Raw genomic sequence first — 25,931 nt, 5'->3', positions numbered from 1 at the left:
CAGGGATGAGGATGCAGGATGGGACATGATATCAGCTGTTGACACTCACGTGTTTTCTTTCCTTAGTTTGTCGTATGGAAAGTATTGGCTACTATCTAGGTACTTTTACAGCTTAACTTCCTAATGTTTGGCAGAGAAAGATTATTACGTGTGCTCAATAGCTGTAGTCTGAAAAGCTGAATGTTAATTAGTGACTCTTTTTTTAGTGTCACTTAAATTCAAAAATTATTTATCTATGAAGGTTATTTGATGTATTTGTTGTTTTGTGGTTTAAGTTCAGTTTCCTGTGTTTTTTCAAAAGTCAGTCCATACTAACACATTATTTTGTGATAAGGAAATGTTTGGACTTCAAGTTAAGTTAAAACAAAAATTATTGTTGAAAATAACCCTGTAGACCCTCTCAAAGGAAACAGAATTATGTGGTTCCAGTAGCTAATTAACACTAGAGAGAGGAGCTAGGGCTACTCTGTTTTATGTGCTGTTCCAAGTACTCGAGAGTTTCCAGGCAACTGAATTATGAAATTAAGACAAAGTAAGCCTGTGCTGATCAGATGACAGCTGTACTGTGTCGTAAATCTTCCAAAGATAAGATGGTCAGAGTTGGCTGAGAGGAAGACAAAACTGACCCTGAGCTGAAAATTGTTGTCCTGGTCGTAGTCACATTATTTTGCTGCAACCATGCTGATATTATAGAATATTCAGTGTGAGAGGAATCAAAAGTTTAGAGTTAAGTTGGATGCTGGATGTTTTTAGTAGAGGATTATTGTTAATTTAGTTTACTTTTAAAATTACATTCGTTTTGCCTCACAAGGCATGATACTTCCAGAACTGTTCTAATACATTTGTTTTAAATAATAGAAAATTCACTTGGCAAACATGCTTCAGGCTAAAAGAAAAAGTATTGTGGGTGTCACACAAAGATAAGATAATCTGTAACTCAGGAAGTTATCCTGGAGATTCTTCTCCTTTCCCAAAGCCATCCAGTGGTTGTTCATAAAAATGAATGAGCTTTATTTATAGTAAGTAGGTGGCAGCACAGAACAGTAGGGTCTTTCTCAAACACAGAACAATAGGTATAAAGGACTGGAGGGAAAGCATAAGGAAACAAACTCACAGTCAGGATGGTAGCCAGTAGTTTTAGGGCAAGGAAGGCTTGTTGGCTGTTGGTATTTTTGCCCTTACCCCATCCCTTGTCCTAGCAAGTATTTAATACTCTGCATCTACTGAAATCACTTTTAAAACAAAACAAAATCCCAAAACTAAACACCAGAGAACCACCAGTGGGTGCTTTTGTTCTCAAGCTTTTGTACTGATGAGTTGCTGTTAAAATAGCACAGGTGGCTTCATGCCCTGGACCTGTTGCAAAGTAAGCAGTAAGAGTGTGTGGTTGGGAGGAAGGCAGAGCTTTTGTTACTCCACCTCTCAAGGACAAGTGTTGTGTAGCAGTTTCAGATTTTGTGTAACCCTGCTTCACTGGGGGCTGAGGTGATTGTCCTCTATTCAGCTGTCACCCCTCTCTTCTTCCTTGTGTTGGACATAGTAGCTGTTTGGTCACAGAGTAAGGCTGGGGAGCAACATGAAGAAAAGTACTAAAATGAGAAAGGGTTTATTTTTCTAATGTATGAATTCACAAGGCTTTCAGAGGAGCAGTACTGCCACTCCTGATCATAAGCTGTGGTTTCTCAGGGTTAGTTGTCGTGCCATTGCGATAATTATATACTCTTTTATGATAGAGAATCAGGTGATGTTGTTTAGGGTATATCATCAAATCGAGCCCTAAATAGAAGCTGTCAGGAGGGAAGGATGTTCAGAAAGCAATTGTAAAATACTTTCTGTCTTGTGTTCATTCTTGTATTTCTACTGGATTGTCATAGTAGTGGAAGAGAAATGGCACTGGGATTTGAAGTTAGAATGACTAATAGCCTGAGGATGGCTCTAAACTGTAGGGAAGAGGGAAGATATTAGCAAGAGATCAAAGCTAAAAATGCTTATCAGTTTGCAAATGTGTATGGTAGTCATTAAGATTAGTATCTAGTGCCTGGGAAGGAAAGAAACCCAAAGTGACTGTCAAGAGCTCTGTAAACTCTTCTATAGTTTGATATCCGCAGGGAGATGCCCTGTAGAAAGCCTGATTCCTCAGTCTGCACGGGAAATGTTATTCAGTGAATTTGGATTAATATATTAAGGAGATCTGTCTCTGTGTGTATTTGAAGTGTTTCTTTGCCTCCACACTAATAATTAGGTGGTGTGAAGAGAACCAGGCTCTAGTATTCATAACAAGCATACTGAAAAAAACTTAGGAAATTAAAGCTGTTAAGCCAATTAAAACAAAAGAGCACATAGTCTACCTGTAGTCTTGTCACCTTTCTCTACTAGCTGGCTCTCCTTTCTATTATTAAAAGTTGGGGAAAAAACGTTGTAAGACTTCACTGAACTGAGGTGGAAGTTAAAATTGGATTTTCAAGTATCAGCTTCTTGTCAGCTTCTCTCAGAAGGAGAGAGAAGGTGACACAAAGGAGTAACTTCATGAATGACATCTCTAGAACCAGAGATGAAGACTTGATCCCCCTACACCTTTTCGTTAGTGTCCTAAGTGCTCAGCTGCAGGAGACCCTGTCTTCCAAGAGAGAAGCTGTAGGTGGTTCTTAAGCTGGTGTATTAAGTGTTTGTGTACATGTGTCAGTTGTATAACTTGTAAATGAGTGAAAGAAATATTAATTAAATCTAAATATGTACTGTATTGGGTCCAGACAGTAGTGGTTTGGGAAAAATAGCTGTTTATGCCTGGGATCCACTTGTTCAGCTTGTTTTCAAGAGTGACTGACTTTACTTTTTAAGGGGTTTGACTGAGTGATGGATACTACTTCTCCACTTCTTGGTGCCTTGTGTGTATAGAAGTTCTGACAATGTCAGTAAGAGATGTGAGGTGTGGTTTGATGAGTAAATTACCCAACACTTGAAATAACTTTTAACTGTGATAAATTTTAAAAAGTAGGAGCTTTCTAGTGCTTCCAGTTCTTTTTTTCTTACCCTAAACATCCCATTACATGATAACTTTGACAAAGTTTTTAATGCTCAAAATTCCCTCATTACTTCTACTGGATTACAGTGATGAATATAAACAGTGGCAAACCAGGCTCTTTGCCTTTCTTTCCACTCTCCAACACAATCTCTGACAATGTTTTCAAACCCTGTCCTCAGGTTTCATCTGCCTCTATTTCTGCCTTTTAATCCAGCCTGCCTCTGCCTCACATAGAGATAATTTGTTCCTTACTTCTGTTATCTGATCTTTCAGAGATTTATGTGCTTTTTTTCTTAAAGAGAAGCCGATCTTAGCACAAACAGGAAGAAATAAGTTAATTTCTACATAGGGGGCAACACAATATTCTAGCATCTACCAAAAAAAAAAAAACTTTTATAAAGGGAAGTTGTCTTACTGTAGCTGTCTAATCTCAGTCTTTGTTCATCACATTTACATTTATTTCTAAAACAGCTTTTGGATCCTTTGGCTTCCCTTCCAGGCTTTAACAGGTAGTCTGTTCCTGTTTTGTGTCTAGAAAACTTGAGGATAACTTCTATAAGCTACCTCTCTGATGGCTCCATTGGTTACTTCTTGCTGTTACAGGCTATGAAACACGTAATTCTCAGCTATGTTGATTAAAAACTCTCAGTTTTATGTAACTGGTAAATATGATTTTCCACTATGGCTACAAGAGTATGTAGGAAAACATAATTGCAGTTCAATATATGTATTTAGGTATATTTTAGAAGGAATCCAGTTTTGGTATTTATTAATTTGCAAACATTTTGGTTGATAAATGTTTTGACTGGTAAATGTATATGTGTGTGTGTTTATTTAGGCTTTGCTCACTGCAGTAACATCTCAACACATAGAAATCCACGAAGGAACAGTACTACAGGCTGTAAGAACATGTTACAATATCTACCTAGCAAGCAAAAATCTTATAAATCAAACTACAGCCAAGGCCACTTTAACACAAATGCTGAATGTCATTTTTGCACGTATGGAAAATCAAGCAGTGAGTATCTCGGTATCTTTATCTAGAAACTACCTCTTGAAAGCGAACCAGCTTGAGAGATTTGTTTTATCATTATTAAAGCTTTTTGGCTTTTCTAACTTGAGCACTTTGGGGAAAAGTAAGAATCTGGTATCTGATATTTTTCTTCTTGTGTTTTACACTGACAGAGGTGGAAAATGTGGAGTTTGGGGGCGGGGGTGGTGTACAGGTTTTAAACTTCTTATAGTGGTCTGCTATATTTAATAGATGTGTTTACCTCAAAGGACATCTTGCTTTGGTTTGACTTTACATGTTGTCATAATCCATTAGAAAAGTCACAGAAATTCTTCCCTTCTGGGGATTCCAGATCAAGAGACCACAAAAAAAAGTCTGCCTTGATGTTTTTCCAGGCACTCCTTGTTTATTGTCACATCTACTCCCTGAACTTCCTTATGGCGGGGCAGACAACTCTTTGTTGTATGGTTTATGTAGTGTAGTCGTCCCTTCTTTGACAGTGAAGGTATGAACTATGTGCATAGTTGGAAAGCAGCCCTTTTGCAATGGATTATCCCATGATAACTGAAGTTATTTTTAATTAAACAAAGATGCATTTTCTTAAACTGTTACAGCTTTAGAAAGGCACTGTATAAGCAGAGACAATAGAGATGTCATCTTTATAAAATAATGCATATATCTTACTGTTTTATTTTGATAGTCAAGTTCTTGTGTGTTTGAAATGCTTTTGTAGCTTCAGGAAGCCAAACAGATGGAAAAGGAAAGACACAGACAGCAACACCATCTCCAGCAGTCTCCAGTAAGCCATCATGAGCCGGAATCACCTCAGTTGAGACATATTCCAGCACAGGCTGATCAGCTGTCCAAAGACCATGAGAGAGAGCTTGACCACAGCACAAATGATGTGGACAAGAACCTTCAAGAAGATATTGAGGCAGAAAATGGATCTGATATTTCTAGTGCTGAAAATGAACAGACAGAAGCTGACCAAGCCACAGCAGCAGAAAGTAATCAGTGTGTATTTCTGTTTCATGGAGGGAGGGAAAAAGTCTGTAAAAAGTGAGGCTTGAGGATTGTCTTTTTTCTCTCTCCCAAATCTGGAGTCAGGCCTAAGTTTTCAAGTAGCTGACTAATGCAAAATGCCCATTTGTCCTTGTTACCACTGTCCATCAAGAGCATCCTTTAGTCCTGCACTCTGTAGGGAGCCTGTATCAAAAATTCCTTTTTTGCATCTGTGTAATGTTGTGAAAGTTTTTGAGAATAACATCTCAAAACCCTCAAGTTTTCAGTGTTTTAATGTATGTGTAGTTACAAAATTGATGTCTATTGTTGGCACAGGCCTGTAGAATAATTGCTGTTTACAGGTTAAATGCTGGAATTCTTACATTCCACAAATACCTATTTTTGAAGCATCCAAACATTTGTTAAGAGACTTGTAATTGTATTCTGAAATACTAAGTGCAAGCAAAATGCCTTCTTAATTTCGGAGTTTCTCATTAATACTTGTTTGTGTTTGTTTTTCTTTATAAAGATCTTTCTAAAGCTGATGGAGGAACGTATGATGGTGAAAGCAATGAGTGTGAAGAGAAGGCACAAGAAATTGTAGAAAGTATTGTGCAGGAAATGGTGAACATAGTAGTTGGAGGTATTACATTAATATCTGTCTAGTCAATAGCAACTGCGGTGTGATTCTTGACCTTAAGAATTATTTTACCACTCTCAAGTATTTAACTAAAATTTATTATCATTAAATATGACTTACATGCTGAAGAAGACAGTTTCAACTGTCAGACTTTGGCTGTGCATTATTTAACAGCAAAATGGACAGGATTTCATACACTGATTTACACTTTATATTGGAGACTAATGTTCTCTTAAAATACAAGTTCTTGGTGGTTTTTTCTTTTTGTTTTTTTTAAATTTCTATTATTATTTTATTTTGTTTCTATATAAACACTCTTCAGAAATGGGTTTCTCGCTGTAGGAGCAGTGTATCACTGTATTTTTCAGTTTGATGGAAATTGTCTATTCAGTCCTAGTGAGTGATGTCCCATACCAATACTTCTTGGAAACTTGGTAGAGTGGTGACCCTGGCAATGTGAAGTTATAAGCAAATTTTTTACTGTAATTTTTGTTAGTGGGAATTGAGTATTTACAATTTTTATAGTTCTGAAATGCCATGTAAATTCGGCCTTAAGCTCCTCCTTATGATTATTTTAGTATTTAAATGTTGGTTTTAAAAGCTCTTTTTAATTTTTAATGTCATGTAACGTTTGTTAATAATTTTTACATCTTTTCTGATAGATGTGGAAGGGACTGCAGGCGGCGATGGCACAACTGTATCGTTAGAGGATGGCAGTGACAGTGAAAACATTCAGGCAAATGGAATTCCAGGGACTCCAATTTCTGTTGCTTATACACCATCTTTACCTGATGACAGATTATCTGTCTCTTCCAACGATACTCAGGTAAAGGCAGATATAAATTAGCAAATACTGAAAAAAAGTATTATGTTTTAAATGTTGCCCAACACTTGTGCAAAGTGATTTGTATAACTCCATTTAAAAAGTCACTGAGATGAATTTCAAGTATTAAGTCATGTTACTCTACTTCAATGCACTATTTAAATGAAATTTTTCTGAATAAATTTTTCATGTGATGTCTTTTTTTATCCCAGCATGTTTTTAGTAGCCCCATGGAGTTCACTGTTCCAGGAGAACTCAGTTTCCTGTTTCTTGAAGTGCTCCTAGTACTCAGCTAGTATTCAATATACATAGTGAAGCATATAGCCAATTATACACATGCCTGTGTAATTTCAATGTGCTCTTTTCAAGCAATAAATAGAAATTGCAAGCTGATAGCATGATCTTAATGCAGTGATTTCAGATCAAGAGTTTCATGTCTGAGAGGATTTGATTTTCCTTAACAAAATAGATGTGAAAATACACTCCCTCTGTTGTATGTGACATGTATGCACTTGTCAGCTGACCAAGAGTATCTGCTGTCAGAGTGTACTGAGTAATTAGGTTTGAGAATAATAATTGTAAGTTCAAAAAGTTACAGTCACATAGACCATACAAATAGAACACTTAACATTAAACATGTTGCTTAAGTATGGAACAGTAATACAGAATGCAAGAACTTAGTAATAGGGGTGTTTACTGTACCATAGAAATTTTATCAAATGTATCTGGCGACAGATAGTTAACGATTCATGTGCTATTAAAATGTCAAGTGTTAGGGTCTTTTTAAACTAATTATCTACTAAAAGTGCCTGGCAGCAATTCACTGCAGATTACTCTACTTAAACTTGACCTAATTTCATGACACTCTTTAATTAATTCTGACTTTTTACTGAGTAGGCAATTTTTAGTAGTAACTTTCATTTCAACTGGACTGCAGAATGTTTTGTTTTAGTCTTAAGACCATAAAGCTAAAGTGAATCGGTTATATTTGTTTAATATATTAACTTCTTATTGCTCAGAGGTGGGGATTTCCCTACACATGCTGCTGATGCAAAATGGAATACTGAAATATGTTAACTTCCTTAGGAATCTGGAAATTCTTCAGGACCTACCCCTGGTGCTAAGTTTTCCCACATTTTACAAAAGGATGCCTTCCTTGTATTCAGGTCACTGTGTAAACTCTCCATGAAGCCCCTGTCAGATGGACCGCCAGATCCAAAGTAAGTAGAATTTAAGAGTTTTCCTAATGAATCTGAAAATAAAAATAAGTTATTTAAATATTTTTGTTAAGTCCTGTTACTGAGAAACTAATGGTATGGTGAAAAGAACCTAGAAACTCTGGAAAAGTACTTTTATGTTTTAATGTATCTTTTGTATACCTCTTAAGAGGTTTCTTAACACCTATCCTTCTGTAAGTACAGCATTTTCTTCCTAGTTGCTGTTTATAATGCCTTTCAGAAGGGATTGTATAGAAGATCTTCAGGTATTTCTGGTCTTGCTCATGTTGCTCTGCTTTTGATACCTTCTAGGTTCATAACCATTGCTGGTTGTGCCCCATAATTTCTTTCATATCTTGCTTATTTCTCACCATCCAAAACGTAACCCTGTACCGGCCACTTGGAAGAAAATTAACTCTACACCAGCTGAAACCAGCACATTTTTGTATCCAGTACACATACTCAGCCCTACTTCATCTTCATATAAGCTACTCACCTGGAGCTGATAACTGGTTATGATAAGTTCATGTTACAGTGTTTCATTCTTTTGTTCAGGTTGGACTCTCTTATCAGCCTATTTAATCAAAACACAAACGTTTGATAACAAAGTCTTTATTTGGCTGTTTTTTCTGACTGAAGATTCCCTGTTTTCAGTTGCATTTATAGAATTGTTGTAAAGCAAATAAAAATTCTTCTCTATAGATGCTAATATTAAGTTTGAGTGCCAGCAGAAAGGTTTGCTTTCTGATCTTGGATTTATATGCGTATAATTTATATGCATTTTTTTGCACGTTAGTAACAGTTGCTAATAATTTTCAAGAGGAATGCTTTTTTGTTCTAAGGAGTGCCAAGAGATTAAATTAAAACTGTAGTGTGATTTCAGATGACAGTGAAAGGCCTGGTATTCTTCAAAATAAAATCAGGTTTAATGGTCCAAGTCTGGCTTTTAAAGCAGGTAACTTTAAGACAATTTAGTTTAATCAGTGATGTGTGGTATAGATTTATTAAGCTGAAAATGATATAATGTAGTCAAAAGGGTTTGAAGTTCTAGTCTAGAAATGTTTTTAAATTATCTAGTGATGCGCTATGGAAAGTCAGGACGTTAGAGAATGAAGACTGAAGCATGAGGGTTTCCCTCACTATGTCTGAGAATTGTCTTCCAGGAAATGCAATGAAAATCCTGTGGTTTTAGTTAGTACTCTGAGACTAAAGCTGTCCATTTATTAAAGGCTTTAATGGATTAACTCCCTTTGCAAGAGCAGTAATAGCTATTGAGGCCTTGGAGAATCTCATCTGAATCCATGGAGTCCTTGATATTTGTATTAGAACTGGTGAAGTTCTTCATACAAAACAAATTGGAGAAAAAGGCATTTAGGGCAACAAAAAGTCACTGCAAATATATTTGAACATATCCCATATTTGGAGAAGTGCCTAGAATTTATCAGTGGTTCTGAGGCGTTGATGGCTTTTTGAACTATTACAAACATGCTGTAATTGGAAGAGGAGGCGTAGGATATCTATGGCATTTCAAGAGTCTTATCTGCCTCTTTAAAAATCTTATTTTCAATGAAATTTGTTATGAAGTCTGTAATGAAAATATTTTTAAATTTTAGGTAACTGAACATGAAGCTTTAGCTTAAAATCACAAGTCTGGGTGTTCAGATGAGCATTTTGCTTCCCGGGAACCTGGTTAATGTCTTTGTTTCCTTTTTCTCTGGAATAAAATAAGCTGGGAGTGGAAAATAGCTCGAAGATTTGCTTGCTGGTTTTTGTTTTTACCTTGAGCCTGTTCTAAATTAAGTGAGCTTTACACATCATAAAAAATTGAGGTCAGCATGTCAGGGTTTCAGGTAGGAGCTGACACTTGCTGGGAAGTAGGCAATATTTAATATCTTATTTATGACTGAAATTCTCTTCATATTTAAATTCTTACATTCCATAGCAAAGTGTGGTCTGGTCCCGTGCTGTCTGCACAGCTGGTACCATGTGATACAAAATCAAGCCTTTTGCATTAAAAGAGATTGTTATGTCAGCTTCCATGCAGTGCCAGCACCAAGCATTTTCTTGAAGAACTCCTACAGAGAGCAGTTTTGGATTGACTTTGACCTGCAGCCCATTAGGAAAAATGTGAGGGACAAGTTCCTCACTCAGTTTGACAGGCTGTTTTCTTCTCAAAAGCATCTTCAGAAAAGAAGTCTACTGTTGAAATTATATTTTGAGTTTGAAATGTTTGCAGATTGATTTTCCTGTCCCACTTTGTTGGGCAGAAATAATTGAGTTTATTTGCAACATACTTAATATTAATTAGCACTTTTGGTTTTAGCTAGTCTGGAATTACATTTTTTTTTCATCAAACTTATGTATTTGCGATATATTGCAAATATCCAGCTACTCTGTGTGTCACAGATTGACTTGAAGCACTCCTTACTCTATCTGGGCTGTACTGGATGAAAAATTTCCTGTCATTGTTTCCTGTGTTTCATAACTGTCCTCTGTCAGGGGTGGTTGTTTAATAAAAGCTGTGGACTCTCCTGTTGGGAAAGCCAATTGTGTCTATACCTGCTCTTGAGAAGAGATACAGCCTTTTTTGAAATGAGCAGGGGTGGGAAGGAGCATCCAGAGTCTTAGGAGAGAATGGTTTCACCTGGAATGCTATTTATTGCATTGGATTTTAATAGGTGCAGATCTCCTTTATGTTTCTTTTGTGTGCGGTTTGAGGGTTTTTTGGCTGTTTTGTTGTGTTTGTTACGGGGTTTTTAGAGCAGATATAGTAGCACTGTTCTGACATGAATTCTAGTTTACTTGAGTCTGTAAGAATGTTACTGTGGAGCACTTGACAACACTGTGGTTGTGTGTCTTGGTGATTGCCATGCTTAAAATAGGCACATTATGTGTCTTACTTGCTCTCAGAGTGGGATGGGCCCAGTGACCGATTAAAGCTGTATTTGCGAAAAGAGATTCTAATGTTGGCAGGAAGTAGGTCAGGCAGTACAGCTATTGTCTTTATAGACCCTTCAACTCTCTCTCCATGCTAGTGGAAATAGAGGAGGAGGAGGAATTTCCACCTTTTACTAGTCAGGCTTTGGTAGATGGGCTGGATTTTAGATGGGATCTTCCAAAGCTCTTAACAGGACAGAATGCTCCTTCATCCTCTGGCTAAAAGGGCAGCATTGCCTCTTGTTGCTGCTGTTCTGTGGTGCAGAAGAGAGAGTGGTTCAACAGTAATTTTTCCTTTTCTGGAAAAAGGTCTTGCTTGCATTCTTGGTTGAAAAATGACCAGTTCAACAAAAAAATACCAACATCTTTTTATGACCCTTTCTGCAACAGGTTATGTCAAATTTGAGTTTTTCTCATTTACATTCCACTTCCAAAATGATTGTGGTGTGTTTTGACTTTTCAAGAGAATGTTTTTTATTTTTTATGACTTACACTGGGATGATGTGCTGCATTGTTTTGTTCTAGGTCTCATGAACTGCGATCAAAGATTCTTTCATTGCAGTTGCTTCTGTCCATTCTGCAAAATGCAGGACCAGTCTTCAGGACAAATGAGATGTTCATTAATGCTATAAAGCAGTACCTTTGTGTTGCACTGTCAAAAAATGGAGTCTCATCAGTTCCAGAAGTTTTTGAACTTTCACTTTCCATATTTCTTACCCTCCTGTCAAACTTCAAGACTCATCTAAAGATGCAGATTGAGGTATGTTACATTAATTTCTAATTAAATATGTGGGAGGTGTTAAGTGAACATTTGTTTATATTTGTGTAGCTTGGTCTTGCTTAAATAAATTTGTTTTCCTTTGTGACTCACAGCTTTTCTGTAAGACTTGCCAGATCTTCCTTATTTTAAAGTTTTCTGTTGGGTGTGGCATGGTATTGGCACAGAATGTTGCTGAAACTCACAATTGAGTAGGTTTGTGCCTAAGTTCAACCAGTGTTCAATACTGCAATTAATAAAGCTTAGCCCAGCACTGCATATTATAAATTAAGAAAATGAATACACTTAGGAAAAGACTGTGTAATATATGGTTTTGCAAAAGATTTTTAGAATAAAAGCTAATGACATGAAAAGCATTGTGGATTCTCTTTGAGGTCACTTGGACAGATTGCTTTCTCTGGGGAAGTCCCACCTGCTGCATTATTGTAGCCACTTCCCTGAAGGCTTATCAGGGCCTCAGTCAATACATGTCCTGAATAAGATTATCTCATTTCCTCTAAAGGTGTGTGCACAATTTAACTCTGTGGACTATAAGAGGAGATAAGTACATATTCTTTGCAATAAATTGTCTGAGTCCTGGTAGACGTTGTGAATTTTCAGTGGGTCAGGGAATTTTCAGTAAGTCATAGGGAAAAGGAAGATGTATCCCCATACGGGCCATTCACATAAGAGTTGGATTCAATGATCCTTGCAGATCCCTTCCAGCTCAGAATATTCTGTAATTCTATATGTGGAGTTTGTTCTTGAGATCTGCTCTTTGTGCATAAGATACAAGCAGCTTCTCAGAATGACTCTGTCCTGTTCGCATGGATACCCTCTTGTGGTGTCCCATGTGTTAAAGATCTTAATTCTGTGGTGAATAAAGTAGTGCTGTGTGCAGTGTGTCCCTGTTGTTTATTTTAGTAATTTTATGTTTGGGGAGTCAGGTGTGAAAACTGAAGCCAACAGATTGCCCCATCCATGTGGAGCTTAAGTATGTGAAAAGATGCTTAGAAATGTTGATAATCTTTCTGTTATAAGGACCTTGAATTCAGGGATATCTTTATCTGTGGATGTCATTGTACAAGTTGATATGTTATGGCAGCTTTGGAGGAAGAACCTCATTTTGACAGTAGCATGTCAGAAAACGATTGTGTTCTGATCACTTACCAGGTTATTCTTCTTTGGGGAAGAAACAATAAGATTTCCAGTATATGGCTGAGCATAGATTGGATAGAAATGATTGAATGTGCCTTGAAAACATGATGAATTTTGAAGAGTTTCAAGACCAACTGTGTGCTCAACAAGAATGTAGTGCATGTGCGGTGTTTGGCACATCAGACAGACTGGGTGGAGCCATTCTCAGTCCCACAGCCTGCTTCCCAGAAAGTGTTGGACTTGCTTACAAGTGTTCAGAGCTTACAAGTCAGCATGTAGGTGGTGAATGCATTGCAGTCGGCTTCCCTGACAGAAATTTGATAGGTTTCCATCACTGCCAGCCTTTTACAAATTCCAAACAGAAAATGGTAGAGACATGAGGCAAACTGGATATAGGATGCCCCACACTATTGTAGCAGGTTGTAGAGTATGCTGAATTAGGACCATCACCACATATCAGGGCTACATTTCCTCCTTGTGAATAGGAAAACCAAAAACTTGATGCTGCTGAGATACCCATCTTTGGGGTACAGCAGTTTCTAGAAACTTCTTTTTTTTCCTGGTTGTGAGCTAAGAATTCTTCTTTCAGCTACTGATCCTAAAGGTTATCCTGAAGATGTGGGTAGACATGTAGATAACTTCACATGCAGTTTGTGTCTTGGAGCTGTAAGGAGAGCCATATGCTCTGATTTATAATATGCAAAATCTATATATTTTGGGATTGAGGCTGCATTTTTCATCTGTGTGAGAATTTTGTGGCGTGTTTGAGAAGAATAGTTTCAGATTCTGCTGAAAGTGACTCTCCCATGGCCTGTTGACTTACCTATTTAGCTAACACTGCCCTCTGACAGTAAAATAGTTTTGAATTGTACCTTAGTTGTATTGTAACTGTATTTCTGAATGGGTTAATGAATATATTTGAGCAAATCAAATCCTAGGTATCAGAGGAGCTGGAATGTTATTTTGCTGTATTTACCATTACCACCCTTTCATAACTGTGAATAAGCTGCCTTAAAACTCATACTTCAGTTGACCAAACATAATAAATAATTAGCTCTTTCCTGGTTTAGTTTTCCAGTATATTAGGAACAAAGTCTCAGCTCCATGATGTGAATTGGAATAAGCTATATAGCGATAAACAGCATTTTTATGTAGCTGAAATGTAAACCACCACTATGGTTTTGAGAAGTTCTTCATTCCAGGATACGCTTGTCCAAAGGTGACACCAGAAGCAAGAAGTCAGCTTGGTCTCGGTGATGCCTTAGGTTTTAACTTCTATATTTTTCAGATCCTGTACTGCCTAGTATGCAACTCTGAAACTTCATACAGCCTGTTAGCTACTGTTCTCTCATGCTGATTAGGCATAACAAACCAGCCTAAACTGGTTTGAACCTGAGCTCAAGGACACACTGAGTTCACATCCCAGACCCCAAAATATGTAAACTAAAGCCTTTGAGAGGAGGGGCAAACTTGGGGTAATTACATCATTAACTGAAATCATAGTTGGGGAATTAACCCTGATATGCAAATGGACCAAACTTAGAAAAGTGTGAAAAAGCCGTGACCCATCCTCCATCTTGGGTGTAGCCTCATGTCTGCCCAAGGTGTACCTTTGAAGGCCTTTCAAATAAATACCTATTTTTATTGTCTTAATCTTATCTAGCCTCTTGTTTTCAGGTAGCCACTTTAAGGCATCATTGGAGGCATAGAGATCTGAAGTGCCTTGACAGTATGCAGACCTTCCAGCTGTTTTCTCTTCTAGCTTAGATTTGGGTTTAGTTTTTGTCCCTGAAACTTTTTTCTCTGCTTCATCAGTGACTTCTTTATAAAATTTTCTACCAGAAAAGTAATAATTTTGCTGATTCTAGAAAGCATATAAAACTACTGTCTTTCAGTAAAAAAATCAGAAAACACCAAATGTGTAACTGAGGTTTTCTCACAGCATGACATTTATTAAATTTTTGTCTTTCTCTGGTTACATAAAATTGTGGGTAAAATCAGCCTAGTACTCTTAAGTATGTTTAAGCACTTGCAAGTCTTTGAATTATTGTGTGTTGAACTCCTTAGGTTTCATAGGGATGCTTTCCATATTAAGACAGTCAGCTGGCACTGTGCTGTGTGTCTCTTTTTCTCTAAAGAGATCCATAAAATATAACTATTGTGAGCACATTTTGCTTGAGGAAATAGCTTACCACCAAAGTTGCCTAAAAGTCAATGTTGCTGTTTTTCCTCAGATATATGACTTAAAGTGGAAATAGCCTTATGTTTATCTCTACCTGGCTAATAGCATAAAAATCTCTGTAAAAATTCTGTGCTATGAAGGAACTGTCAATATTAAAATAAACAAGGGTAGTTATATATTTGGATATTCATGTGATGCTGTTGGAGAAGAGAAGTTGAGTGGTTTAGGACTTTGCAGCACTCTAGTAAAACTGTGTGCTGTGGATTTGGAAGCCACAAGCGGCTGTGAAGAGCTGAGCTCTCAGAAGTACAGAACAGTGATGTAATGCCCTGTAGCAGTTCAGTTTTGAGTTCATGTGCCGTTACAGCAGTTGCTGCTGCTCAGAGAAGAAGTGAGAAGAAGCCTTATCGTAGCTGCTAAGCAAGCTTGGCTGAATTAGTCAGCCTATGGTGCTGATGGATCTGGTGAGGAACTAATTGGGAGGGGATAAAATAGTTTCTATTCCAAACAACAGCATCTGTACTAAAGAAATTTCGGGGCAAACTCATCTCTGTTCTAGTGAAGAGTAGCTTTCCTATTAATGGAATTGCTGCATGTTGTGCCTGACTGGTACTCTTCTTCCAATAATCTGGTACTGTGAGTGATTCTTTTGTGTCAAGATGTTTCCCTTTTAATGAAGGTCCAGTACTTCAAATTTGCATAAGTAGCTGTTTGTTAGTTTGTGCCATAATATCATCATCTTGTAGAGAAAATATTTTTGTGATGAGGTGATACCTCTTCTTTCAAAATCCCAAATGAACTCTTAACAGCAGTTTAGGCTTCTTGTTAGGCTGAATTGTCCTTCAGGATTTGTCATTATTCCCAATTCTTCTGGTTCTGAATGCACAGAAAATAAACCTGGACAACACTGCAGAAGTACATAAGTAAATAATTCAAATTCATAATTTGCATGTATCAATCATAAGTTGTATTTCTTCCTTTCCTCCTGTTCTTTGCCTTTTTGTTATTTCCCATACCACTAAAGTGCTGCTTTCAGACTTACGTCAGAATTTGGACCATCAAAGTTAGTTGACTGTGTTTGTAATAGATTTTTTTTTTTCTCCTTCTTCCTGGAATATTTTTTAGGTTTTTTTCAAAGAAATTTTCCTGTATATCTTGGAAACTTCTACTAGCTCATTTGATCATAAGTGGATGGTTATACAAACGCTGACAAGGATATGTGCAGGTATTAAGGACTGTTGTGTTCTAGATGTTGTTTTTTATCTTTAAGAACAAAGCTATACTTGCCTTTCATTGAGTTACATAGTTTTTGTTCAAGTTTGACAATGTCACTTTATTTATAGATGCCCAGAGCGTGGTGGACATCTATGTGAACTATGATTGTGATTTAAATGCAGCAAATATATTTGAAAGGCTGGTTAATGACTTATCAAAGATTGCTCAAGGAAGGGGTAGCCAAGAACTTGGCATGTCCAATGTTCAGGTAAAAATTGCACCAAACTTTATGAAGTTTCATGTTTCTTGTCATAATAGTTTGAGACTAAAGTCTCCAGTCCACTAATTAATTATTTATGAAATCTTTTCTAGGAATTAAGTTTAAGGAAAAAAGGATTGGAATGCTTAGTATCGATCTTGAAATGCATGGTGGAGTGGAGTAAGGATCAATATGTAAATCCCAATTCCCAGACCACACTTGGTAAGACACACAATGTGTTTCTTCTGGCTTTAGTAATGACATCCTGCTGGAGCTGAGTGTGTTCTTCCAGTATTTTGATGCTGTTAGTGTCCAGACTATTTTTCCTTTGGTAGAAATATTGATAAGTTTTGTGTCATTTAAGCAAGTTGTCTTAGCTGTCTTTTCCTAATTGTATGAATTCCTAGAATGCTACTGGATTGAAAATGTCTAAATCCTGATATTTTCTGTATTTCTGATTTTAAAAGTGTCGCAGAACTTGCTTTGAAGATTCCCGAATTTTATCTAATTTCATATTGATTAAATAACTACTAAAGGAAGCTGAATATAGAGCATTTTTTACTTATTTAGTGACTGTTTTAAAAATTACTTATTTGCTGATTATTTACTTACGCTTTATATAGCTGTAGAAGTTTGAATGTTGTAAGCTGTGAAGTAACTAAATCATTACTTGTTTTAAGTACTTGTGTACTCATCTGTCCTGAGATGGGAAGTACTAAGGTTATGCCAGAATTTTCAGATTAAGCTCTTAAAGTTGGTAGGTGAGGTAATAAACTTTCCAAGGGTGGTTTGCATGGCTGTCTTTGTGAACTGAGAGCACCATCTCCTTGGCATGCCTAAATTCTTTTAGACACTGTGTTTCAAAAACTTAAAATAGCTGCTCCAGGTTAAAAGTGACACTGGATCTGAAAATAAAATATTAACGCTGTAGTTGGTTTTCTAAGATGGTGGAGGTTTTCTCCCAGGTGCTTGAAATTACAGTTGTAATTTAAGGCTTAAATTTCAGTACGCGTTGAACTGGAAGAATTCTCCTTGATAGGTTGTAGTGATTTTTTAGTTATTATTTACTTTCCCAACCAAAATAAAAGCAGAATATGTCTATATATAAATAAATACATAATTGAAGAGAACCCTGAGTTTTAGAAGCCTTCATTGAGGATTTGACATATGATTTTTATTTCTTTTCACTGTATGTATTTTGGATATATGTAACCCTTTCCAATTTGTAGGCCAAGAAAAACCCACAGAACAGGACAGCAGTGAAACCAAACACCCTGAGACAATTAACAGATATGGAAGCTTAAATTCTTTGGATTCTACTGCTTCATCAGGAATTGGCAGTTACAGCACACAGATGTCTGGCACTGACAACCCAGAGCAGTTTGAGGTCCTAAAGCAACAAAAGGAAATAATAGAACAAGGAATTGACTTGTGAGTGCCCTTTTATCACCCATGGGAGGGTGGATTCTTTTGGAGCTATGAAGATTCCTGGGTGTTTCTTCCTTCTCCTCATAGATACTCATCTTGTGTTAGGAAAAAAACTCTGGATGTAACAGCACTTCCTCTGGTGAAAGAGTGCTGAATGGTGTCCCCTTTGGAGCCTGTCAACAGTGTTTTGTGTTAACCTAATTCCTCACAGCTAGAAGATGAGTACTCTGAATGTTTGTTCTTTTTTCTCCAGACCTGCTTGTCTAAAAATAAGGTTTTTATATTTGGATAAAAAGACCATCAAACTCGTGATCATTTGAATATGACCCGTTTTAATGTACTGATGAAAATGCCTATAATGCTTATGCTGATGAGTCCTTATGATTAATTTGTCATAATTAGAACTGGAGGATAGTGTAATTTCTCAGCGCAGTCTGGCATGAATCTTCTGTGTGATTTCATTTTCATCACCTTAATCTCCTCAGCGAGGTCAGTTTTATGCAAAAATAAAAGTTTCCTGTCATACAGTTCTGGGACCCTGCACAAAAACGCCTTAGTCCTTTAGGGCTTCAGTTTCTTTCAGTTTCCTGGTTCTATCTCTTGTTCGTTTCCATTCTTACAGGCAACTAATGGATTTGTTGATTGGTTCATACAGATTAAGATAAAAATCAGCAGAGCGTAATTGTTCTTTCCAATTCAAGATTTTGCTGTCTTTGTGGAATATCTTTTTCTTCATGAGTGCCAGAGTAAATGGGAATAGCTCATTCCTATCTAATGTGCAGTTTGATAAAGGAAAAACATTTCATATGTAGATTTTTCAGCATCTCATCTGAAATTTCTGAATCTTTTCACTTAAGCTGGTACAGCTTTGTGCATGGGTAAAAAGGGTTAACTCTTGTTTCATCTTGTTCTTCATTGTACAGATTCAATAAGAAACCAAAGAGGGGGATTCAGTACCTGCAAGAACAAGGAATGCTTGGCACTACCCCTGAAGATATTGCTCAATTCTTGCATCAAGAGGAAAGACTAGATTCAGTAAGGAAACTGTTTTCCTAATGGTTGTCTGTGCTCATGCTGATGTGTTAATACTAATTGCACATCAGCTGATAGTGTTTAGAGTGTGTAACACATTATTGTGGAATGAAGAAAAGGACATGTCTCTCCTAAAATTTGTAAGCTCAAGGAATTTGAGTTGGAGGGTGCATTAGAGCTATACCCTGTGCTCTATGCATCCTGTGGTTCAGCGAGGTGTAAAGCAGGAAGCTGACCTACTTGAGCTGACTCAAAACTTGCACTTAGTTGCTAGTATAGCTTGAAACAACTTAGTTAACTGTATATACTTTAGTAAGGAACTGCCAGAAGTATCTGTCCTTCAGAGATAGTTAAAAAAATAATCTGGTGCAACAACATTGAAAGGCAGTTTTTTCTGCCCCCAAAGGAAACTTGTTTAATCTAGATTAGTTCTTTGATTTTATTTACAGTTAGCAGCTGTTGCTGGACTTGGAAAGGTCCTTCAATATCTGCCTAGGGAGGGTGGGAATATCTTGTTTTAATATTATCATGAAAAACCTAACTTTTCTGAAACAGCACTTCTCACCATTGTGCATAAAAGCCGCACTCATTGGTGCCCATGTTTGCATCTGTGGCTGAAGTCACAAATTTCAGTCTTAATGCTTAGAATCAGACATCAAAACATTTTTTTAACCTCAGTTTACATATACAAGCATCTTTATCTGAATGCATGCTCTTTTTCACTGTATTGTGTTGCACTGACAGATACCAACTCAGATGTATTTGAGTACCAGCTATTTATATTTGAGCATCCCTTGCATCTGTTTGAGATCAGTACTCTAGGGGATAAAGTTGAGTTTATTATGTTTTTCATTCCTGTAATAAGTTTCTTAGCTACAAAAATCATTATAGCAGAGAACAACCATTAGTAGTATTAACTTTGTCTTGTACACATGTGGAATTCATCTAATGAAAATACAGCATGTGAGTAAAAGCAGAGAAGGAAGAATGTAGGCAGATATGTATGGGCACATAAGAGCATTATGATGGAATAGATGACCAAAATACTTTGCTTTAGACAGTAGAGGAGAAGCCAGAGTATGTCTTAGTTAACTGCAATAGATGCCTCTCTTTTTGTAAGACATTTGACTCTGTTGTTACTTTTTTTTCCAAATATAAATACATTAGTTTGTCTTTTCTATTCTTATTCTAGACTCAGGTTGGGGAGTTCCTGGGAGACAATGATAAATTTAACAAAGAAGTCATGTATGCATATGTAGACCAACACGACTTTTCAGGAAAGGATTTTGTTTCAGCTCTGCGCATGTTTCTAGAAGGATTTCGTCTACCAGGAGAAGCTCAAAAAATTGATCGCTTAATGGAGAAATTTGCTGCTAGATACTTAGAATGTAACCAAGGGTGAGATATACTTCTTCAGAACTTTGGAAAGTTGAATAATTAGTAAAAAATCCTAATAAATTAAATTTGCTGTTCTTTCTCTCCTTTTTGCCTTCAGGCAAACTCTTTTTGCTAGTGCAGATACTGCATATGTTTTAGCTTACTCAATTATCATGTTGACAACAGATCTTCACAGTCCACAGGTATGTTGCTGGAATAAATATCTGTGTAATTCATAGGCATGTAACTTCCAGGCTTTGTGACAATGTGGTTGTAAAAGCTTGATGTCCAATTTAACACCAGTGTGTGTGTAAGAAGTAAGGAAGCGTAAGTTTGTGCATCTTTTAGTAACAGTATTATGTTTCATGGGTGTTGAGGTTTTGAAGTTTTTTTGGTAGGCCTTTCTGTAAGGTAGATTTCTGTAAGAGATCATTTGGTCTGTATGACAAGATAAAGCATATTTTTTCCTTTTTTGTTTTTTAAATGTATGTCTAATTTGACGTACATTTGATCTGTGGATCCTACCAAATGCTTGAGTGTCCATGAATGTCCACATGGCTTTGTGGTATATTGTAGATTTGACAGTGTAGTCTTGGATATGTTGAATACTTCAAAATGTCTTCTGAATCAGCAGGTTTATCCTTGATGGTAACTTTTCATGTGCTGGGCAGTTTTATAGGGAGCATTATAACTGTGATGAGCTTGCCTCATTTGTTGATATTTACAGCTACTTTCTGCATTTCAGGTTAAGAATAAAATGACAAAAGAACAGTATATTAAAATGAATAGAGGTATCAATGACAGTAAAGATCTCCCTGAAGAATATTTGTCTGCTATCTATAATGAAATAGCTGGAAAGAAGATTTCAATGAAAGAAACAAAAGAATTAACAATACCCACAAAATCCAGTAAACAAAGTAAGTAGTTGCAGTGTTAGCTTTTTTCGAGGGTTGGCTCTTCAGTTTCATGAAGTTCTCCTTTGTAAAATAAGAGTTGAATGAAGCAAACACCACTCACTTAACTCTCAGCGGGTCCTAGCTTCTAATTTCATATCCTTTTCTTTTTAACATAAATGCATGATGCTAACCTCACTGCATTAAATGCAACTGCTTTTTTTCACTTCCTTTTGCATTTGAATTCCTGGCAGTCGGTGCATTGACCATGAAGGGGGCAGGTTTTGCTGCTGAGGGCAACACAGGGAAATTGGATGGCTCTGTGAAGTTACAGTGTTGCCAATATGTACAGAGCAGAGCTCACACACTGGGTCTATCTTCTGTTTCTAAAGCAGCTGTTGTTATTTCCTGCAGTAACCAATCTGTCATCTTCAAAAATTCTGCAGTATTTGGTTCTTAGGGCCCTAATTTGTGCACTTTATTAATTATCTTTTCCTCTCTCAGATACCAGAAGAACTTCTTGTGCTTTGCAAGATTGAGATGTAGAACATTGAGAAACTTAACTTTCCCCCAACATATTTATATAGTTTAAGTCCTAAGGTTAGCCTTATGAATGGATTGCTTGCAGGAAATTTGCATCTGGAAAAAAGAGATACTCTTGTTTTCAGTATTCATTCACTTAGCATAATATTTTATTGTCATTTTTAAAAAGATGATTATTACATACTACTTGGATTTCACTCTCTTGATGAGATGGAGGTTCTGTTACAGAAATGAAAAGATTTAACATAGTTCTTGCTCTGAAAAAGGATGTCTGCTGATGGATTGCTATGAAATATCTCTTCATTTTGAATTTGGCTTAGTGGGTGTGATACTTAACGGTGTCAGTATCTCTGTTGTTCAAATCTTAAAATTCTGTTGAGGTTTAAAAATAGTTTACATTTCATACACAAGTTTGCCTTAAGTTAAATTTTATCTATATTGTAAAAAATATACAAGAAAGTTGGTGTGATAATTTCAGAAAGTAAAGATAAGACAAAAATGCATCTGAGTATTGTACTTAATGAAAAACCTAAAATTGTATTCCTAAAGACACTATTGCTAAAGATGCATAAATGAGAGAAAAAATGTGTTTGCAGGTGTTGCTAGTGAAAAGCAGAGAAGACTCCTCTATAACTTGGAAATGGAACAAATGGCTAAAACAGCTAAAGCTCTCATGGAGGCAGTGAGCCATGTTCAGGCCCCTTTTACTAGTGCAACACACCTGGAGCATGTGAGACCCATGTTTAAGGTGAGATACATGTTTAGATAATCATGTAGAATATCACTGGTTCTTAATACAAATGCTGACTGACAGGATTTATTGGAAATACTAAAGATTTGTATCTGCTATGTTTTGCTCATTTTGTGAGTTATTTAACTTGCTACAGGAAAGAGGATTTTGAGCCATCTAATCTAGTTTCATTTACCCTGGAATTTAAGAAGTTTCTGTGCTGATAGAAGAAGCATCTTGAGGCAATGGAGGTGTTACGATGAATGTGTTCAAGGGGAAAAAAGTATAAAAAGTAGTTAAAAACTTTTTATTTCAGATATAGAGGTGTAGTCAAAAAACAGATTAATAAACATGAGCAATCACTAATTTCAGGTCATTGTTTTGAGTCCCCCCTAATGTTTCTAATGGAGATTACATCATTGCATTTTGGGAGAGCAGTTATCAGGAAAAACTTTAATCTGATGTTGCCTGTTGCAAATGAATTCTGTAGAAAACCTAGGACTCTCATCCAGTGTAGGGGAGGAAGCTGGACCTGTATTAATCTTTTATTCTAAACATCTGTCTGCTATTTTGTAAGTGCAAAGTTGTGTGCATCCCAAATGCCTTTGCCATAGTGGTGGATTCAGATTCATAGATAGAGTATGTCCAGTAGTGTCCAATGCCTCAGTGTGCTCTTGGATGTTGTCTCTGACACAGCTAACTCACAGCAGTCATCTGCCAGTGAGATGAATTGTTATGCCCTTACTATGCTCTCATTTGTGCCCTTGTTCAAGTCATGGTCCTCACATGACCCCTGTGTGAACTGCTCCAGGGAAGTAAGGTCTCAGACTACTACCACTAAATAAACAAATGGTTCCCTGGAGGGATGTGCTGTGAGGTCAGGTGGAGCTCCAGGCCCAGGAATCACAGAAACATTTAGGTTGAAATAGATTCTTAAAAGCTTTGAGTCCCACTGTTAACCCAGTGCTGCCAAGTCCACCACTAAACCATGACCTGAAGTGCCACATCTACATCTGTTAAATACTTCAGGGTTGGTGCCTGCACTCCTTCCTTGGGCAGCTTGTTCCAACTTTTGTCAACTGCATCTGTGAAGCAATTTTTCCTAATACTCAATCTAAACCTCTCCTGGTGCAACTTGAGGCGGCTTGCTCTCATCCTTTCCCTTGTTACTGGGGAGAAGAGACCAATCCCACCTCTTTCACCAGCTCTGTTGTCGTTCTCTGGACTCACTCCAGCACCTCCATGTCTTCCTTGCAGTAAGGGGCCCAAAACTGAACACAGGTTTCAAAGTGCAGCCTCACCAGTGCTGAGTACAGAGGGAGGATCACTGCCCTGGTCCTGCAGGCCACACTATTCCTCATACAAGCCAGGATGCCATTGGCCTTCTTGGCCACCTCGGCACAGTGAGGATCTAGCTGTAAGATTGGTGTCTGTGAGGCAAACTTATGAGTTCTCTGTCACCTTATTAAAAAAACTAGAATAGTATTCCATGTGTACAGAGGAACACTAAGGACAGACCTTGTTAAAAATTTACTTCTAGGCTGTTCAAGGTTGGACATAGCAGAGGTGTACGTACTTTTTTTCTGTTGACTTCCTTAAGACTGAAATAATTCACATGCAGGCATCTGTAAAATTCATAGTGTGATTTTCTTTAAGATACCAGCCCTAATACTTCCTACCCTTTAGGATCTGAAAAGTGTATTTCTAAAGTTCATTTTCACTGGAATATGAAGCACTGGGGTAAATTAATACCCTAAACATCTTTCATGAAGGTGCTTTCATGAAGGTGCTAAGAATTAGAAGTTGTTACTTGAAGTTACTTGAGGATGTTCATGAGCTAAAGTACTGAGGACAGTGTGATGTATTGAGCAGAGGACCCTCTCACCAAAAAAAAAAAAAAGAGAACTGTGGAATTTAAATAGTTAATTTCATATTTTTTATTTAGATGTAAATTTTCAGCAAAACTTCACAAATTTCTGTGAATCTCACCCATTGATTTCCACATTAAATTGATTATTATAACTGTATTTAGAGATACATTGGCTAAATCTTTAAAACAGAGCAGAAATTCACTTTATGTACCCATCTAAGCAGTTCAAAATTTATTGTCTGGTTTTGAGGCTTAATTTTCACCTTTAATAACAAAACAGTTTACAAATAACAGCTATATCTAGTTACAAAGCACAGTATACAGACCATTAGATAGTTCTTAAGAAATTATTTCAGTCTTGTGATTTTTTTTTTTTTTAGATTAGTTTTGGTTTCAATAGTAATGAAAATTAGGAAGGTGGTGGGAAGAAACATATATTTCTGAACATGAAATCATAGAATAGTTTGGGTTGGAAGTGACCTTTAAAGGTCATACAATAGGGAATTAAATCCTGAATCTATTAATTCATCTGATGCCTTTAATACTGTCCTGGAGTTACAGTTTGGTATGTGCAAGCATTAAATGCTTTTCAGAGGTAGTGCTTTTGGAATTGCTGGCTTAAATGAAACCAAAGCTCTGTGGTGCATCATTTTGTTGTGAAAGTAAGTGTGAAATCTGTTGCTCCTTGCTGTGCCCATTGACTCTGTATTCATCTGGGGTGCCTTCAGGTAAAATTATTTCTAAAATCATTCTGGGTTCCTCTCCATAACCCCATGTAGTTATGGTAAGATCCTCTGCATTTTCTCACTGTTTTTTCTGCCTTTGGGAGAGGGAGCCTTGACCACAAGGAAAGTGTAGACTCTCTTGCAGTAATTTTTATTGCATCTGTTTCATCCTCAGTGCCACCTAAGGCAAGAGGAATGCGAAACATAACAGTGGCTTAGGTACAAAAAGATGGAGGGATAAGACCAACAATATTAGTAGTAGAGATATAAGGCAAGAGTCATATCCTGGGTTTTTTTGTTGTTGTCTTACCATAATTTTAGTGTAATTAATAAAGTTTGCCTTTTTTTCCCTACCTTCCTTTTTTTTGTTGTTTTTTTCTGGTGTTATCAGGACAAGCTAGTCTTATTTTAAGTATGTACTTTTCATCGTAAAGAAATCTGGTACATGGTGTGTTGGTTATTACAAAAACTGTTGACTCTACTTTTCAGTGTGCAAAGATGAAAGTCATCCTGGTGCTAAAACTTTAACAGACATGTAATTAATGTAGCTTTAGGCTTTGGTGTTTACAACTGTCTGAGGATGGCTGTGTGTTAGTTACTGAGGGAGAGGACAAATGCTTTTGAAGAGAGCTCCACTCTCCATTACTTCTGTCCCATTCTGTGTCTCAGGTCTCTTCTAACCACGCTTTATACTATTCTATGTCTCATGTCTGTATATTTTATTTCCTTTTTGGTAAAAGACAACTTCAAGGTTAATGATGTAAGTTAAGGGTGGAATTTACACTTCAGCAAGATATTGAAACTGTAACATTCCCTTCAAGTACCAACAATTGCTGATTTAACACTTATATTGCATACATTCCAGTTGGCATGGACACCTTTTCTCGCTGCGTTCAGCGTGGGTCTACAGGACTGTGATGACACCGAAGTTGCCTCTCTTTGTTTGGAGGGTATACGTTGTGCAATCCGGATTGCTTGCATTTTCAACATACAGGTAAAAAATGTAAGATTGAGACAGTACTTTGATTTATGTACCAGCAAAAATGTTAGTGGGGTTCTAAGAGTCCTTGCTGCAGAAGCTGTGCACTTCAATACCTGGAGGCTGCCTG

At 36.9% G+C, this 25,931-nt stretch overlaps 1 protein-coding gene across 1 annotated transcript in view; it reads left to right on the top strand.

The window, feature by feature from the left end:
- The window catches only part of ARFGEF1 (ADP ribosylation factor guanine nucleotide exchange factor 1), an 87,230-nt gene that overhangs the window by 33,827 nt on the left and 27,472 nt on the right, over positions 1–25,931 (top strand). The window contains exons 5-20 of the mRNA XM_032127073.1: positions 3,861–4,040; positions 4,768–5,041; positions 5,566–5,679; positions 6,339–6,502; positions 7,586–7,719; positions 11,179–11,413; positions 15,876–15,975; positions 16,094–16,233; positions 16,338–16,446; positions 17,454–17,655; positions 18,576–18,687; positions 19,877–20,082; positions 20,180–20,264; positions 20,807–20,978; positions 22,094–22,245; positions 25,688–25,816. Coding sequence (XP_031982964.1) covers positions 3,861–4,040; positions 4,768–5,041; positions 5,566–5,679; positions 6,339–6,502; positions 7,586–7,719; positions 11,179–11,413; positions 15,876–15,975; positions 16,094–16,233; positions 16,338–16,446; positions 17,454–17,655; positions 18,576–18,687; positions 19,877–20,082; positions 20,180–20,264; positions 20,807–20,978; positions 22,094–22,245; positions 25,688–25,816 — 2,508 coding nt within the window. The remainder of the gene's footprint in view (positions 1–3,860; positions 4,041–4,767; positions 5,042–5,565; positions 5,680–6,338; positions 6,503–7,585; positions 7,720–11,178; positions 11,414–15,875; positions 15,976–16,093; positions 16,234–16,337; positions 16,447–17,453; positions 17,656–18,575; positions 18,688–19,876; positions 20,083–20,179; positions 20,265–20,806; positions 20,979–22,093; positions 22,246–25,687; positions 25,817–25,931) is intronic.

Source organism: Corvus moneduloides, chromosome 1, assembly GCF_009650955.1.
Source record: "Corvus moneduloides isolate bCorMon1 chromosome 1, bCorMon1.pri, whole genome shotgun sequence".
In the NCBI taxonomy this organism is placed as follows: Eukaryota; Metazoa; Chordata; class Aves; order Passeriformes; family Corvidae; genus Corvus; species Corvus moneduloides.
This window is presented reverse-complemented; position numbering and strand designations above follow the sequence as displayed.